The sequence below is a fragment of the Phalangium opilio genome, unplaced genomic scaffold, assembly GCF_054372755.1.
Source record: "Phalangium opilio isolate 3A_F unplaced genomic scaffold, DU_Popi_V2 ptg000011l_1, whole genome shotgun sequence".
Classification (NCBI taxonomy): Eukaryota; Metazoa; Arthropoda; class Arachnida; order Opiliones; family Phalangiidae; genus Phalangium; species Phalangium opilio.
Window position 1 is genome coordinate 323221 of NW_028324147.1, and position 18075 is coordinate 341295.

At 45.2% G+C, this 18075-nt stretch overlaps 2 protein-coding genes across 4 annotated transcripts; one reads left to right on the forward strand and one right to left on the reverse strand.

Annotated features, from left to right (window-relative positions):
* Positions 1-28: 28 nt before the first annotated feature.
* LOC149709634 (BMP-binding endothelial regulator protein-like) lies at positions 29-18002 on the forward strand. 3 transcript variants are annotated; one of them, XM_089856435.1, is made up of 11 exons: positions 29-59; positions 12816-12901; positions 14888-14987; positions 15092-15174; positions 15244-15462; positions 15533-15745; positions 15803-16109; positions 16183-16506; positions 16582-16754; positions 16823-17004; positions 17081-18002. In XM_089856435.1, the coding sequence occupies exons 1-11, from the start codon at positions 44-46 to the stop codon at positions 17415-17417; spliced, it is 2040 nt and encodes a 679-aa protein (XP_089712561.1). In that variant the 5' UTR covers positions 29-43; the 3' UTR covers positions 17418-18002. The 3 variants fall into 3 exon arrangements, with proteins under 3 accessions (XP_089712561.1, XP_089712551.1, XP_089712557.1); XM_089856425.1 differs by lacking the exon at positions 29-59 and adding an exon at positions 7446-8096; XM_089856431.1 differs by lacking the exon at positions 29-59 and adding an exon at positions 8155-8334.
* On the reverse strand, positions 262-7193 carry LOC149709635 (uncharacterized). Its single transcript, XM_089860726.1, has 15 exons — positions 5482-7193; positions 5298-5422; positions 5135-5241; positions 4641-4942; positions 4476-4576; positions 4153-4408; positions 3912-4099; positions 3673-3843; positions 2527-2773; positions 2346-2470; positions 1614-1720; positions 1244-1548; positions 1055-1170; positions 714-969; positions 262-649 (listed from the first exon to the last, which is right to left on the reverse strand). Exons 1-15 carry the CDS (start codon positions 5727-5729, stop codon positions 283-285), a joined length of 3021 nt encoding a protein of 1006 aa, XP_089716852.1. The 5' UTR covers positions 5730-7193; the 3' UTR covers positions 262-282.
* Positions 18003-18075: the final 73 nt, after the last annotated feature.

Here is an 18075-nt window from a genome sequence, read left to right on the forward strand (position 1 = left end):
CGCTCTACACCAAAGTCACCAATTTTGAAAAACCAATTCACACATGATGTCACTTTGCTATGGGTAGACCTTAGTTTGACCGTGTTTGATTCGAAATTAATACTTTTTATTATGAAAATCTCGATGAAATGAAAGCCCAAATAATTTTCCCGACGTACCTTGCGGGTCCCAAGCTCTTTAAGACTATTTAGTATTTATTAAAAGCTGCGGAAACGAGACTTTAGTTTATAGACTTTATTTTCTAGAAAGTTGAAGCTACAGTTTGTAAGTTACAGGCTACGTTTAATATCTGGTCTCGACTCTGATGATTGGTTTGACGACCATTTGCGTCAAGACGGTCATTTCGTCCATGCAGACGAAGCCGTTTTCGGGGGGCAGAAATCTCAGTTTTTGTAGCAAGGTCGTGATGAAAAGAAAGACCTCGACTTCGGCCAGTTTCTCCCCCGGACACATGCGCTTTCCCACCCCGAATGGGATGACGCGTTCCACGTTGACGATCGACTTGAAGTCCTTGGACAAGAAGCGTTCCGGTCGGAAATTCTCGGGGTCACCCCAATATTCCGCGTCATTGTGAACGGCCCATAGGTTCAATATGATAAAAGTGTCCTTGGGAATCGAGTAGCCGGAGACTTCCGTGTCCTCCGATGTCCTATCAAGGTAGATAACCATTCCTTTAGCGAGAGATATCATTTAAGTTGGATGGGATATGTTACCAATGGGGGTCGCTGAGCGTCACCAAAGTCTTAAATCGCGAAACTTCGAGTATGAGCGCCTGCACCAAGACTAGTCTTTCCCTATCCTTCCATTCCACTTGTCCGTCGGTTCCCAAGACCTCGATGATTTGTTTATGCACCAGTTCTTGGAATAGTTGGTTCCTGGCCAAACAGAGTAGCGTCCACTCGATCGTGCTTCGCGTCGTCTCGCTACCGGCCATCAGTATGACTTGCGCCGTTCCCAAGAGAGACGGAACTGAAAACGGAAATAAACCCTTCCTCGCTCGCTCGTCAATGCCCTAAGATGTAAATACTTATCGAGAGAATTAACTCGCTTATACCGGTGAAAGTGGTGCCGGCTTCGTCCGAGTTCCGTTTGATTTCCTTCAAGAAGAACTCGATGTAGTCGGCTGGTCTCTCTTCGGCCGGATCTTTAAGACGTTGTTTGATTTCTTCGCTAAATAATGGTAGAACCAACCGTGTGAAAAGGATTGATTATATCCGTTTTGATATCTTTACTCCGCACTTACCCGAGAACGTTTTCAAAGGTCATCAAGTCTCTCCTGATGTCTTTGAGGGTGCCGCTGTATTTCCATAAGAGTTTTCGAATCAACGGGAAGAAATAAGCCAATTTACTCCTCTCGAAATATTCGAGCAATTTAAATTGGTAGTCGCTGAGCATTTTATTCTGTTCGTGATTGGCTTCGTACGTTTTCCCGCAAATTAGTGATAAAATGATATTGTTGATAGCCGGGGATAAGATGTCTCGCATATTTATGTCCGTCTCGGACTGCGATCTGATTTTGAATTGCTCCACCGTATAGTCGATTTGTTCCTATGGTGTAAAAGTTAGCTAGGCTAAATCGCGAACCGCCCATCCTCTGTCCAATTGACGCTTACCTTGATACTTTCCTCGACTTTTAACTTGCCCATGCCGACGTTGCGCAAAGTACTCAGCAAGAATCTGCGTTGTTCTTTCCAGGGTTTTCCACTCATAACGCCAATGTCTTTAAGACGTTATTATTAGGTATCTTTAGTAAGCATGGGCGAATACCAGTTTTTGACTGTCGAGACGAATATCGAATAGTGAAAAATTTTCTTATCGAATACCGAGACGAATAGTTCTTTGGGAACCGAATATCGAATAATTAGGCTTAACTTAAAATTGCCCTTATCGAATAGTTATCGAATAGTCAGAAATAGAAGGATTAATTAAAATCAATTTAAATTATATTTAGAATTTAGATGCGCTATAGAGTAGTAGCACTTCAGGCCTATTTTCCCACAGAAACTTATACATTAAAAAGTGTAACTGCCAAACTGCCATTACTTTTTTAAAACATTTTTAGGGTTAATATTTTTGTTTTCTTGAATAGTTAATCGAATATTTAACGAATAGTTAATCGAATATTTAACGAATAGTTAGTCGAATATTTAACGAATAGTAGGCCCGAATAGTAAAATTCACTATTCGTTATTCGTTCGAATACCCGAAATGGGGCTTATCGAATATCGAGACGGTTATTCGTCTCGATATTCGATCGAGTTATTCGTGTTACTCGAGTATTCGCCCATGCTTAATCTTTAGATTTTATGTCGCTTGCATGGAGACGTTTCGGGAGTCGGACTTACGAGTGTTGCTATCGCTCCAATGAAAAAAGTCGGGTGGTCTATTGGAGAACTCGTCTTTGCGACCAGATTCTTTCAGGGCGTCGTAATTGTTAATAACCACGGCGTTTATTTGTCCAAACTTGACGCTGGACCGAGAACCGGTTAAAATAGTCCCTCTGGGGAAAAATTGTTTTTACAATACCTGAAAATGTCTCCGTATTTCTTGCTGGTGGCCGTTAGCGTCTTGTGAAGTTCTTCATCGAAAAAAAGTGGCGGGTAGCCGATAATGGGCAGTCCCAGGGGGCCAGGTGGGTATTTGCCGCTTCTACGCCAGTACGCCCATATTCGGGACGCGACCAAAGCGGCGAAAACGCTTATTAAGGTCCCGAGAATGGGCTGAGCCCCAAATAGATCCCTTAAATAATCCAACATGTCCGTCTTCTGTCGTTCTTTATCCCGTTATGGCGTCGAGATCGCCGACCGAGATTTAAGAGGAAAGATTATTAAACGTGTTAAATGAGATTAGATTGTTTTGACCCTCAACCGAGATTCTTTTATTCTCTTAGCAACTAGCCACTCTCTCTCTCTCTCTCCCTCGTGGCCTCGACACTCAATTTAAATTGTCAACCGCCGTAATACCCCTACTTCTTTTGACTGTTCGTTATATAGTTACGAATACGGTGTTTACTAAAACAAGGATGACAAAAAAAAAATCCAATATTCATAGGCGCAAATATTTTTATTCGAGATTACATTTGTTTTATCTGAATTCTAGTCGTACCATAAGTTTATAAGATATGTCCCATAAGTGTGTCACTCGTTAATGAGAGCTTGTCATGAAGTGACGTAGTCGAAACGTCATAGATTCGAGGTAAAACAACGCCTAGTGAGGCCCTGTCAAATAAGGCTTAGTACAGACTAAAGAGGAGGATGGACTGCAAAACCGAGTGTAATCCTTTCTCACGTCGTTCTTGAACTAGCTCTCATTAAGCCTTTAACATTACGAAGTATAGTAGTGACATACTTATGGAACATATCACTTATAAACTTATGGTCGTACTAAAGGTACAAAAATATCCGCGCGGTTCAAGCCATCATGCAGCTGGCTTCTAACCCGCTATACGCCTATTTCGAGTCATCGCAGCCGTCTATAGTTTCTTTGCCCCCCCCCCACCTTCACACACAGACACACTCGTCTATTAATAAGTACGCCATGTTTATTCATCTGAAAACATTAACCTTGGAATTTCATATTTCGATTAAGGAATGAAGCCTTCAAAGAATTAAGTTGTGTGTTTATCGCCTTTATTCAAATATTATTACATTAAATTTGAATGACCGGGTCATCTGCGTTCCAAGCGGACCAAAGGACTGATTACCATTTGGTTGAAAACGCAGACTTCGTCCAAACAAACGTGGCCGCTTTCGGGTGGCAGGAATCGGAATTTTTGTAGCAAGGAGGTAATGATTAGGAATAATTCGACTTCAGCCAATTTCTCTCCGGGACAGTTGCGTTTACCTGTGATTTAAATTTAAATGAAAATTGAAACGACGTTCTTGTATTAATAAACAAACAAACAAACATACCCGATCCGAAGGCCACAACCCTCTCAGAATTAACGATTGATTTGAAATCTTTGGAAAGGAATCTTTCGGGTCTAAAATTCTCGGGGTCACCCCAGTAACCTGGGTCATTATTGACCGCCCATAAATTAAGCAGTATATTCGTTCCTTTCGGTATTTTGTAGCCCCCCAGTTCAGTGTCCCTCGATGTCCTGCAATTCCTCGCTTCAGATTCGATATAGTAACTTGAGGTTAAGTGACTTACCAATGAGGGTCGGTGACGGACGCGACTGTCTTGTAGCGCATGGCCTCCAGGATAAGCGCTTGTACTAGAATTAAATTCTCTTTGTCCTTGTATCGCGGTAGTCTTTCTTGACCTATGACCTCGACAATTTCTCGATAGACCATCTCTTGTATTAGTTGATGACGCGCTAAAATGAGTAAGGTCCATTCGACGGTACTGCGAATGGTTTCTCCGCCTCCCATGCTGATAATTTGACTGTTCCCCAGAAGTAAACTGTCTGTCCAGTCAATTAAAAGCGGCTCGTTTCAGTTAGGACTCCGATATAATTTCCTGTTTAATATTACTGTAGAAATTCTTGTTGCCTTTCTTGATTTCTGACAGGAAAAAATCCATGTAATCTTTTTTCTCTGGTTCCGGAGATTCTTCGTGTTCTTCGATCTCGGTCCTGAAATATTTGAAAATAATGATCAATTGAAAGATAATTGGGGGTCGGCCTCGGCGAGTCTTACCTCAAGACCTTTTCGAGCCAACCGAGTTCTTTTCGAACTCTTTTCAAGAAGGGGCTGTATTTCTCGTAAAGCGCGCAAAGTCTCGGGAAGAAGGAGGCGATGCGAATGCGAGCCATGTAGTCCAGGATGTCGTACTGACATTTCGTCAGGGTCACGTGGAATTGGTCGTCGGCCTCGAAGGTTTTCCCGCAGATTAAAGACATCATGATATTGTTGGATACTGGTGCCAAAAAGTCCCTCAAGTCCACGTTGACGTCGCTAGGTTGCGCCCCGAGCTTTTCTACCAATACCTCTATTTGTTCCTGCGTAAATAGGGGGCGGGGCTTAGAATCGGGCTTGACTTTACTAACGCTACCAAAAGCAAATAGAAATGACAGAAAGTTCGCCTGTACTGACTGGGGTGGACGAAAGCCCCTAATGACGTCAGCGATCGAGGCTTCCTCTCGCTGTTTTTTCTATTTGCCAGCGAGTATATAAAAAGAGAGCTCCCTGACTTGTAAACTGTCCTCGACCTTCAAGTTGTTCATACCAACATTGCGTATGGTTGTCATGAGGAATTTGCGGTGCTCTTTCCTGGAGTCACCGCTCATCCCACCCATGTCTGGAAATATAGTCTTTGAGCCACTAGGGCGGCTTAAACCCCAAAATTCATCTTACGCGGTATATCTTCGTTCCAAACGAAATAATGCGGTGGTCTGTCCGAGAAGGCTTCATCGCGACCTTGTTCTTTCAGTCCTTCGTAATCGTTGATAACTACGGTGTCGACGTCGCCTAATTTTAAACTAATTACGAAGAATCATTAAGACATTCTCGATGTAGTAAGTCGGGGGATTATAGCTACCTGAAGATTGGTCCGTATTTCTTGGCTAGTTTGGCGAAATCCTTATGTAGATCGGGACTCTTTAGTATGAATGGAAGGTAACCAACTATGGGTAGACCAATAGGTCCGGGCGGGTAGCGGCCACCCCGTTTCAAGTAAGTCCATAGACTATTGGCGGCGATTAAGCACGCGAGTATTACGGCAAGGCTTAGCAGGAACGGTTTAATTCCACCGATGCTAAGCTGCTGTAATACTTCGTCCCCCAACATTCTGGGTAACGACTGAACTTACAATGAACAGCCTTGAGTTTTACCACTGGCTTCACGTTATCGACGAAGCCGCCTCTGCGCTTATTCAAACTAACGTAACACAACTCCTCTCTCTCGTCTCTCCGGCTAAGACTTAGATTACTCTTTCGCTGCTGGAGAATTTAAAGCATTTCATTATCTTTTTAATTAATTTTATCGGTTTTTAAACCTTTAAAATTTCGTCGAAACAATGGAATATCTATACCGAAATCGGTACTTAGTAACGAATTTTGTTCTTATCATCGAATTCAATTATTTAATACGATTAAAATCTTATCTCGTTTTAACGTAACTAGTTGCGTAAGTAAGGCGATAACGGGAGTCCATCGAGGACGGGGGGGGGGGGTTAAGGACAACCTTAGTGATAAAGATCAATAAGTATGATTTGACGACACAGTTTTCCTTTGAAGGAACGCTCCAAGTGTCTCGGTTTCATCGTAACAAGGAGAAACGTCCATGTAAAATAAACGGGGGGAGGGAATATTATAATAATCGGCCGTGGTGACTAGTCGACAATGGCTTAATTATCAGCCAGGCAGAGAACTTAAAGACGGATGTGGTAAGAAGAGAGGCAACTGCAGCTCATTGGCGCACTATAGCGGACAAGAAGGAGGGGGTGGGACGGGGGCCCACTGTTATTTGTACGCGGAAGCATCTGGTGAAATAAAGAAAGTTGACGGAACGCCGAACAGACATTAGCCACATGCCTGTGCATGGACGCGAGCCTTTTCTCTCCCTCTCTCTCTACAAGGGACATGTATCAGCCAAATCTATTTGCGCAACGCGTAAAATCAGTTCATTAGTGACCAAATGCGACTATCGTCAATTATTCGCTTCCTTACACTCGTACTTAATTAACTACGGTTGGGAATTAAGCGTCGAGCGGGGCTGGTCGGAATTTGACCAAATTGCTTATTGTTGTTATTAGTAACAAAGGGGTAATTAAGCGAGTACTTTATTTGGTCGAGAGGAAGAAAAGCATTAGCCATTAATCCTAGTAGCTTTCGACCAACGTTCTGTTCTAAATACCCGGACCCAAAGACCATATAGCGCGTGTCTCCCTAGACTGGAGGACAGTTTAAGGTGCCACTTGCACGACAGAAGTTGATCCAATTACTTAATAATCACCCGGTGTAAAAATGTAAAGAAATTTGTTAAAAATTTCAGCCCGCACTTTTTCTCTCTCTCTCTCTCTCGCCCTCTCTCTCTCTCTCTGGTATTTTTCTTAGCGTCTTCTGGAAGTCGAGTCGAGTTGAGTGGCTCGTGGCCAGCGAGGGGAGGGACAAAAGAGTCTCTCTCTCGAAGAAGGAATAGCGAAACCTTTTTCAGCTTAAACTAATATAACTCGACTGGGCTTAATCTTTCTGGCGTTTTCTTCGCTTGCCTTCTACTGTTCCCAGCCCGTATATTGTACGTGTCAGAAGGAGACTGACTGGAAAAGAAGTAGTTCGTTCGCCTCCGGGCCTTTTCTTAAGAATCTCTTTGCCCCCCCCGGGTCTCTCTCTCTCTCTCTCTCTTGGCGTTCGTGTCCCTCCCCTCCCGAAGCCTGTTATTTGGTTGACTGGTGCCAGTGCCGACGGCGCTCTAGCTTAGCCTAGCTACTATAGAGCAGAGCGACGCGATAGCGAATAGCAGCGCTAACGGAAAACGTTGGATTCTAAGAAAGGCCTTGGTCATGGAAGAAGGAAGGGGCAAGACGAACGGCGCTCGGCTAGCGAGTACCGCCTTGGCGGGACAGTTCCCACTTGACTCTCCAGCTCAGTATTAGTTCAGCAGCCACGGAGTGCGCGCCGCGTACTACTTGACTCGACTTCCCAATCGTCACTCTCAAAATTCCACTTTATTTTAATTAAGAGTAATTAATATTGTGTTCGAATTGAAGATGCGTCAATGTATTGGCGTGAAATTAAGCCTTCTTCGTCCTCCTCGATGATAACGTCCAAGGGTATTTAAGTTAAGGTTGCCAGATATCGTCTGGAGTGTTCGTTCCATCGCGGCGGTCCACGCGTCTCGTTCGTTCGAGTGGCCCCGTTTTCCCCTCGTGCAACAATTTAAAACTCTCGATGTATTGACATTCCTATTAAGCCGTATACGAAAGAAGAACTCTTGGTCGTGAAAGTGTACTTGCGCGGGACACGGACGGTGCAGTGCGGAGTGAGTGTAGTTAGCGTAACGCGGTAGCCACGTTGCGGTTTATTATTAGGAGAATGGCTCCACCACCGCCTCGGCTCCTTAATCCGTCCTTTCTGACGGATATCTTACTAATCGCCTTTATCACCTCCTGTTGTTCGTTCTGCCTCTCCAACGCCAACGCTGGCTTTATGAAAGGTGATTATTCCTCCAGCCTGCCTTTTAACCCTGCCCTTGACCACCAACAGTTAATTGGTCAATACGACGCTCTAGCTGGCCTCCAATATGTCATTATTAATTGGCGTATTGATTAATTGAATTCGTTTGTCCGAGGAGGTGACTCATCTCTCCGTCCCTAGAAATCTCATTAATACCGTTGAATATATGGACATGGGGCGAATGAATCGAATTCGGCCACCAACCCAAGACGGAGACGGTCGGTAGTATTTTCATTCAGAAGGTTGTAGGCCACGGGGGGTGTCCGACCCTGGTCCGAATGAACGAGCCTCGGCTTTGTTCCCTTTGAAAAGGTCCCATCCGATATATGATATATAACAGACTTTAGAGAGGTTAAAAGGTTGACTTTCCATTCCTCCGTTATTAATACCAAGTCTGAGGGAGGGGGGGTGTTAAAAGGCCCGTATACTCATTTTCGGCCAGAGTGCTTTTTCTTCTTTCCTGGACCTTAATTTGTTTTATTCGAAACACGAGCGAGCCAAGTGTGCGCCAACAAAACCAGCTATAGCCCCCGCTTAAGCCAGCTCCTTGCAAGACGCCAAATTAAAGACACCTTAACCACCGTGCGGGTATTATAAGTCACCCTTTCATTTTATTATTATTATGATAGAAAAGTGGTGAAGGCCCCTTAACACTCGCGCTCCACATATTTCGCGAAATATTTCTCTTTTATTTCGGGACATAGCCTCTACCTCTACCCCCCGGGTTAAGAGGGAGGGGGAGGGGAGAGAACGGCCACTTTTGATTGGCCCGTCCCGTGGAATCACGTCATCAGATCGTTAGTAGTAGTAGTAGTTGTAGTTTGGGGAAGGAGGGGTGTAAGGGGGTAAGGAACCGAGAGCGTAATTAATGCCGGTGCTCATTAACTTAAGTCGTTCTGGACAGAGTCGCGTACGACCGACAAAAAAGTAAAGACTTCTTTTTTAATATTTTCGCCACATGTTGGTTCAATCCATTCCTGACCAAACTAAAATGAAATGTTTATCCTCTTATAGAAGCTATTAATAATTGTCCATTGATACATTTTGCCTTCTCTCTCTCTCTCTCTCTCTCTCTCTCTCTCAGCAACGCTGGAGGCATCTCCCCTTTCGATATAGGCCTCTGGGGGGTGGGACGTAAAGGGGGGCTGACGAGAACACTTAAAAACGATTGAAACGAGTCGCTTCGAGTTACGTTAGGCTATGAATTGATTAATATATACAGGAATAAACCAAAATTTTAATAGATTTCCTGGTAACAATTGAGGATATTATTTAGTAAAATTATTTTAAGAACTTAGTGGAGGGTTGGGGGGTGAGTATTTGTTTATTAAGAGTGTATAGCAATTTTTGAATGACGCATTTTCAAAATTGTGTTGTTATTGTTATTTGGTGATGGTGGTGCAAGGTTTTCCATAGAGTCAAGGCGGGCAGGCAAATGGATGATGATGATAGGCCAAATGCGAGACGGCGGCGTGGTGCTGGCTTTAGAGTAGCTTATCCGTCGCCAAATTCAATTCGGCTTTAATCATTTCGAAAAGATTGCCGTCGCGTCGCGCAATTTGCGCCCAAATCTCGACTCTCTAGCTATTATTAAAACACCGAGCTTGGCCTGCGCTTGTACGCGCGCGTCAGACGGACGCCATGCACAGCCTTTTAACAAAGCCAAACCAATTAAGGCGGCTATACGCGGCGTATCTTGCCGCTCGCTCTTGTTGCACCACACCATGGCTCGAATTCGCGCCCGCCTTTCATCATAATATAATTTCAGAATGTTGGCGCATTCGTTTCATTTCCGAATTTGATTAGAAAAAGCGAGTATCAGCTTTTGCTTAACTTTGAAAGTGTTTCGCCGGGTTCAGTTCTTCTCGAAGTTCGGACAGAGCTGGCGTGGCCCAACCCCCTATCACCAATTAAGAACGTTGTCCTATATTCTAGACTCCCGTTAAACCTAAATTATACAGATAATAGAGTAGTTTCTAGTTTGGATCGACCAAAGACTGCTATTTCATAGTCTTTGGGTAGACGCGGGAAACGTTTTGTCGGTTTCGAGTCTCCCTCCGTTGTTTCGTTTATTTAATTTTAAATGATATTTTCATTAAAAAGCTGGCGTTCCGAGAAACGACATCATCGGGTTACTAATTAACGTACATCCGCTTTAACGCGCGTTGACTACTCGACTAATGTCTCATTTTCTTATAATCGCGCCGGACATTGACTCAGCGCGCTCAAAAGCCCAACAGCAGCTTGGCTTATGACTCGGTCTTCGAGTCGCATGCATCGAGTCACACTCCGGCTAATTAGACCATCTTAGTTAATTGTAAATGAAGAGTCGTCATTCCGTTATCGAAGCGGTGGTGATTGCGCGTTGCGATGATGACACATATCCCTGGACACTTTTTCGATATCAATCTTGGCAATCGCCATCTCTCGACTCTCGTACTCGAAATTAGAGATGCTAGATTATACAGAGAGAGAAATGCCTCTCTCCGGCCGCCACTTTCTTTAATACGGAAATAGATATAAGTCGACGACTATCATCTCACGGTCGTTAATAATTATTACTCCATCGATTCATTATCTCTTCATCCATCCAGAGTCAGGCTGTAGTCGATATCGGCTGATGGAAAAGTTTCTCACGGACGCGCGCTCGTAAAATTCAATTCAAAGCCCGGAACCTTGTTTATACTAATTTAAACCGGGCTTTGACGCGTAATCGACAAGAAAATCGCCGCTTCTTTACGCGCCATTTAATAAATAACGGAACCTATTGGCTAATTAAATTGAACGGCGGTGATCTGACGAACGCTTCAATCTGATGGCAAATTATCCATTCTAGTCGATCTTGGTAGTCGCGATACATGTTCCAAAAATTGAATACTTCAACTTTAAGGGGGGACCATCCGATGTTCGCGAGTCGTTTAGGGTCTGGCAAAATCGGTTGTGTACAAGTGACATTTTCTACTATATGGGCTCGAGTAGAAGCAGGGTCATTTTTGGAAGAGCCTGCTATATAAATAGGTCTATTTGGCGGTATAAATGGCGTCTTTTTCGTTATATAACGTTGTTTGGGGGGGGGGGGTATGAGCGGCCTCCGGGCTTAAGAAGTTACTTGCCCATAAAACACGTTTCATCCCTTTTTTTCGGTGGTGGTGGTGCTACAACGGAATGCGGATTCGCTTTTCCGAGCAGCAGCGCAAAGTACTTTATTCCGCCCCCACCGTCCCCGCCACCGAGTTAAAGGCCATCCCGAGGAATTATTCATTTTTGGCGCGTTCTTTTTCTAACTAACCACCGGCTCAGAATGCAGCGGCAATCTCATCCGCTCAAGAAGAAACGCCGGCTAAAACGGAGCCTCGATCGTACCAAAAGTATATACACATATAAAAGAAAGTACGCTTTGTTGAAAGTCGCTCGCGCCGTGTAGAGAAGAGGGGAGAAGCCCCCCCCCCCTTCATTCCAGAATAGTGTCTAAGGGAACTTATATTTCTGGATAAACCGCGTGCCATTTTGTCCAAGCATATCTTAAGCGAAGCATTGGCGGGTTCGGGCTTATTAGCGTTGATTATCAGTCGCAGTCAAGAGGGATTATTACTCGGTCCCTTTCACCATCATTTCATTTCATTTCCTTGGAAGGGATGGATAGGGAAGGGTGGTAAGGGTAAGGGTGGTACCAAAGAGGAAAGGAGCTCATCGGGGGGAACCGCGCTGTCTGAGAGAATCGGAAAACGAAGATGAGTCGCTTCAACAACAACAAATAGGGCTGACTTTTTTACCAGAGACCGAAAGAGAGAGAGAGAGGGAGCTCGGAGTTTTTATTTATACACATTTTAGACACGCGGTGATGGGATGGGGGACCACTTTTAAAGGCCTAGTATCCGACGCGTCCTAGCTCTTGGAATTAAAAGCTTTCGAAAGGATTATAAGTTACGCCGAAAGGAGGAGACTTGAGGAGGAGGAATACTCTATCCCTTTAGGAGACGATGAATCCACGCTCTCTGTCTTTCCGTCATCGTTCTTGCAGGTGCCAACGACGTCTTTCGCTAACGAGACTATCTCACCCCCCCCCCCCCGGGTTTTTCTTCTTAGTTTGTTTGTTTTGACAATATGCCTTTTCGTCTCTTCTTCAGCTTGCAGCTCTTTTGGCACCGATTACGAAACAACCCGCGGATTGCCGCGCCAAGCTAAATTAGCGTCTTTTAAAACAGACGGCAGCAACGCGCTGCAACTTCAAAAAATATATATTGCCATCGGCTAAGAAATCTACTTAAAATATCATCATTTCACAAGTCCTATTTTCTAATTCGAACTCTCACCCCCCCCCTCAATGATAACGCGAGTTTATAGCTGATATGTTCCTTCCCTAAGTATGACACTTCCTATACTTCGTAATGCTAGAGACAGCTCTAGTTAGTTCGAGGGAGAACGACACGCGATAATTGAAGTCCTATACGCGTTTTTTGCAGTCCATCTTCTTATTTAGTCTGCCTTTGACAGCGCTTGACCAATCGTCGCTAATCTATGACCTACGTCACTTCGTGACAAGCGAGTCATTAACCCGTGATAAACTTATGGGGAACGTATCTCACGAACTTATGCTATAAATAATAAGGCGATATTTTTATACTACGCTGGTTGCTATCAAAGTGTTTTTAATTCGAGGGAAATCAAAATTAATTGTGTATTATTTTGTCGTTGACAGGGAAAACGATTACGTGCAGAAACGAGGGAGAGCTGGTGGAAATTCCCGCCATTTCGGACAATCCTTGCATCACCTGCCGGTGTCAGGTAATCCAACGTCGTTCTATCAACTTCGGAGACTCGAAGGCTCCCTCATTCGTGACGCAACCCGAAGAAGTCGTTGATACGGCCTTTCTTTTTGGGGGTAGAGGGGCCGGGAAAGTTCATTTGAATATATATTTGTCGGTTAAAGTTGTCGACCTCGATACTGTAAGAGTGGCGCGGCCCTCAACTTTCTCTGTCCTTGCCGATAGCGACCGAAAACCTTGGGACAAACCAGGGATAGTCTACTTGAAAGTTAGCCAATGACCTAGCTTCTTCCCTTTCATCATCTATTAACACGAGCTAGTCCCGAGATTCGATCGCCATGTCCTAAGAATTATCATTCAATCGGTGCCAATTAGCATCAACGGTGGTGTAAAACGCCATGCAAATCTGTACGGACGCCTACCACTTGTCACGTCATCTTTTGTCTATCGCGTATATTATTGCGGGCCCGCTGATTTCGAGATATCTCCAGTTTGTCGTGGTATCCTTGCGCGCCTAGTTTAGGCCGGCCACGCTCTAAGAGCGTGTACAGTTACAATTAACCAACCGAGTTCTGTTCTGGGTGTGGTAATTTCAATTCCAGCAAAATTCCTTTCGTACCCCCCTCCCCTCGTCTTGTTCTCCCCCCCCCCCCCGGGGCCGTTTTTGTTTTGAGATCGGAGAATGCGCGCGTGGGATTCTTAAAAGAAATTCACCCCCCCCCCCAAACACCACCACCTTACTTTTAAAGACGGCCCGTTCGCACTGGCCTTCTTTCTTTCGTCGACAGTCTTTTGGCAAAATCTAACGTAATGAGTCTCTATAGTCAAGGTCGACCCGCAGCGGGAATTTCTTTTAACAACGATATTAAATGCCTCTGTCTCTTTCTCTCTAGTCTTTTAGCAGCTTGGGAAATGTTTGTACGTACGTTTGTACTAGGAGCTTAAAGAGTAGGTTAGTTCCGTGGATGCCTGTCGTCGTGCCAGAGTACAATAGAAACTCTTTGTTAGTCTTTTTTCGTACTGCGTCTTTGGCCCGGTTGAAAGAAGTCTTTTGTCGGTGTCATTTCTTTTTGGGTTTTAAAGAAACGAATGTCATAGTTCAGACATTTTTTTGGTTTTGTTACGGAAACCTTTTAAAGGCCTTTTCAGACGATACGACTTTTGACTCGACTACTAGATCCGGGTCAAAAATTGGTCAGTCGTCAATTTTTAATTTGTTCGGTGGTTCAACTCGCGCAACCAACTTCCGTTCACGCGACTAGTTTACTCAACTCGAATTGACTCGTCTAAATGAGTCAAAAAGTGGTTTCGTCTGAAAAGGCCTTAAGTGTGGGTTGTAGGAGTTACGTGGCGGGCAAACAAGCCAAGAGTTATTTTTTTAATTGTTCCAACGTCTTGGTTAATTAATCTTGGCCGCGCGGCCTTAATTCGGCCTGCTGGCTACCAATTCTTTGCCTTTCTTTTATTTGATTAATCTCCCCAAATAGAAACTCGGCCATCCTTTGCCATGCACTGCACCACGACATTACACCTAATTAGTATTTAATTTTAATCGAATTTTTGAAGAAAGACACGACCGTTACGACGTTGTTCGTTTTGAGGAGCATTAATGAAAGAACAAGAAGGTCTCTTGAATTAAACTGCTCATTTTTATTTAGACGAATTTAATACGGTGTGTAATTGAAATTTGGGAACGGTTGAGAGACGGGACTGCCACGAAAGTTGAGGCGCGTGAAGAATTAAACTAGTCTTTGTCCTACTCGCGATTGGTGCGTGTTTGTCTCTTCAATTAAGATCGTTGGTTGTTTGCGAGACGATTTCCGCACCCCGCGTGGCCCTTGCCAGTAATGGCGTGAAAAGCGAATTAAGATTCTTAAAAAGCTTTAATTTCCGCTTTGTCAAATTTGATTGCCTCGAAATTAGGAAGTCATTTTTCTTCTTCTTCTTCATCGTTGTCGTCGTCAAATCAAATGGTTATTTTTTCTTTATTATTATTTTGACGCAGAATGGAGTCGTGGCTTGTGATAAGAAAAGTTGTTCTCTGTCGAGTTCGTGCCATTTCGCCACGCCAGGAAACGAAAGCGCTTGTTGCGACGTTTGTAAAGGTCAGTAAAGGTCAATCATTGCTTCCTTCGTTGATATAATTAGGCCTAACCGCGGTCTCGAAAGGTTCGATTGACCAAATGGCACTCGCCACAATTCCGTTAAGATTGCCACTGGAGAGGGACGCGGCGAGCTAACGACGAAGTCTGGACGGACCCCGACGACCCTTGTCAGGTCTACGCTTGTCAGGTTCGTTTCCCCCCCACGACCCCGGCTCCTTTCCCCCCGCCTTCAATTAAATTACCGACTTTAAATCAGTCAGGTGTCCTAACGCGAACGAAAATCGAGTGCCACGTTCAATGCGGCGAAAAGAAAGCCTCACCGCCCTTGCCCGGACAGTGTTGCCCCAGTTGCCCTTCGCCCAGCTGCCAAGCCATCGCCGACGCCTTGGGACAGCGCGACAACGTCCCTCGATCCTACACCATTCCCGTCAGCGAGAAAGAAACCACCGACCCCTGCGTTCAATGCCAATGCTTGGTACGCTGCCCCCCCCCTTAAGGCTCCAGATACTCTGGGTTTTCTTTTAACGAATGATACTCGTCATTAGAACGGTTTCTCGACGTGTTGGAAACGAGCGTGTCCCGTCCTGCCCTGCGCCGAGACGCGAGTTTATCATCGTCGCGGCGAATGCTGCCCGCAGTGCCAAAGAGGCTTCAGGAGAGTCCGGGACGTTCCGGGAGTTTGCTACTTGAGGAAGTTGGAACTGAGGAACGACGGGAGGTCTCATTACGAGGATGACTGCACCGACTGCGTTTGCAAAGTAAATCCAATTACAGTCGGAGATTTTTAGGCGCTTATTATTAATATTCCGTCTCAGAACACGACGGTCAGTTGCTTCCGCAAAACGTGTCCCAGTCTGTCGTGTCCTCCGGAACACCGGACGAAAGAGGAGGGGGAATGTTGTTCTCGATGCCGCGACCACCAAGAGCAAAAGCGCGTTTGTAACGTCCGGGGCAAGATCTACAAGGAAGGCGAGAGTTGGTGGGCGGCCAATTGCACCAAGTGTTCTTGCCACAATAACAAGATTCATTGCGAAGCCGTCGATTGTTCCCGGTTGAACCCTTGCCCTCCTGGATTTCAGGAGAAACTTCTACCCGGGGAATGTTGCAGAACCTGCGTCGAAGGTAATTCATTTATTTACTTCTTTTACTCTCTTTCTCTTCATTTGCTTAAGATCCTCGGCGGTATATTTCTCAGCCGACGCGGTTTGCTCCGTCTTCGGCGATTCGGGCTACAAGACTTTCGACGGCGCCGTCTTCGGCTTCCGCTCGTTACCTTGCCGCTACTTACTGGCCAGGGATTGCAACGGCAGCAACTTTTCCATCAGTATCGTCAACGACTTGAAACACGGAACGACCAAAACGAGATCCGTCGTTTTAAAAGTGGAAAACACCAAAGTTCAATTAGGTAACAACTTTCGCGTCAAAGTGGGTCGAAAACGCGTCAAATTGCCGCACGTCATCCTGAGCGTCCTGTCCATTCGCTCGGAGAACAATCAGATCGTCGTTCGTACCAATAATGGTAAGTTTAATCGTTGGCGGCTCTCGTTGCTCGATCCGATTGCTTAACGAGGCCCCCCCCCCTCTATGTCGTCAGGGATCAAATTACTGTGGGACGAGGAGAACTACTTGGAAGTTCACTTGGCGACCACTTTTAAGAAGAAGGTCTGCGGTCTGTGCGGAAATTACGACAACGACCCCAAGAACGATCAGATGACCAAAAAAGGACAACAGGCCTCGAGTATCGCTTCCTTGGCGCAATCCTGGATGGTCAGTAGTACGCGTTGACCACCGAGAATTTAACCGAGTCTAAAAAATGTTTGCCTATTGTCTCGCAGTCTGGTAAGAAGGCCGAATGCAAGTCAAAGACGCCCGTGACGGTCAAGGAATTGAACGATTGCGATCGTCGTTGGGACATGAAATGGGACAGTCGGCGAAGGGCGCGTGTAGATTGCAACCGCCTGAGTGACCCTCCTCTGGCCGCTTGCCATTCCAACATTGACTCGGCGCCTTACATCGTGTAAGTAACGCTTTATTTATCGGACAGATGAGACGGGTTTCAGTTCAGTTGAGGAATTATTATTGTTGTTGATCAGCGCTTGTATGACGGAGCACTGCGACTGCCAGTCGCGTCCCAAGACGTGTCACTGCCAAGTCTTGAAGGCTTACGTCAGCGAGTGCCAACGCATGGGCGTCTCGTTGAGCAACTGGAGGAACGCCACCAATTGCCAAGGAGGCGGAGGCCGATGTCCGGCCGGCTCCACCTTCACTCCGTGCGGGGCTTCCTGTCGCAAAACGTGTAAAGACATTCAACAGCGGCGGAATCGGGCCGTCAATTGCCAGGACAAATGCCAGGCCGGTTGCGAATGCGAGAAAGGCGCCGTCTGGCATAGACACCGGTGCGTGGCGCCGCAGTTCTGCCCCAGGACTTAGCCGCCGGTGGGGGCGGGAGGGGGGAAGGGGGGGGCGTGGCGCCGCTAGATTTAGATTCGGATCAATAGACACTGTCAGGATACGAACTTCCAAGCTACCTCCGAGTATAATTTGCAATATTTTTTAACGAGAAATCGCGCTTCCATATTAATTATATTTAGTTTCTACTTAGTGGAATTCCAGCCGCGAACGCCACAGTTAGGCTTAGGAATAGGCCTCGCGCTTCTCGGGCTTCGTCTCTTGGAGGAGGAAAGCGCGCTTGTATTAATGGTGTGGAGAAGCGGCGGCGGCGGCGGCGGCGAATAAGTTATTTATAGGCGACGTAGATGGGGCGCCAGAATGTCGCGTATTTATATGACGGAAACTTGACTATTTTCCCTTCTGCAAATTTTAGTGAACTGGGAAAGATTTCCGCCATTTTTTATAAAATCAAATATAATATTATCAGTGTTCTCGTTGGTGCTTGTTGCTGATCTCAATTTTTATTTTGTATTTTGTATCGTTGTAAAAAAAAATCAAAAATATCCCGTCTCATTTACGTAATTATGTATTTTTAATCTTATAAAAATCTTTAAAAACTTTCAATCGTCAACCTTCGAAGTAAATTGAATTTCCCGCCAATCTTTTCCATTTATTGGACCTCATTAAAGTTAAAACT

Coding starts and splice junctions, on each gene's coding strand:
- LOC149709635 (XM_089860726.1), bottom strand. CDS start 5,729: ATGTTGGGGGACGAAGTATTACAGCAGCTTAGCATCGGTGGAATTAAA. Junction 5,423..5,481: donor AAATACGGACCAATCTTCAG/GTAGCTATAATC, acceptor CTTCGTAATTAG/TTTAAAATTAGGCGACGTCG. Junction 650..713: donor ACGCTCAGCGACCCCCATTG/GTAACATATCCC, acceptor CTACCTTGATAG/GACATCGGAGGACACGGAAG.
- LOC149709634 (XM_089856425.1), top strand. CDS start 7,976: ATGGCTCCACCACCGCCTCGGCTCCTTAATCCGTCCTTTCTGACGGAT. Junction 16,110..16,182: donor TTGCAGAACCTGCGTCGAAG/GTAATTCATTTA, acceptor TATATTTCTCAG/CCGACGCGGTTTGCTCCGTC. Junction 16,755..16,822: donor CCTTGGCGCAATCCTGGATG/GTCAGTAGTACG, acceptor ATTGTCTCGCAG/TCTGGTAAGAAGGCCGAATG.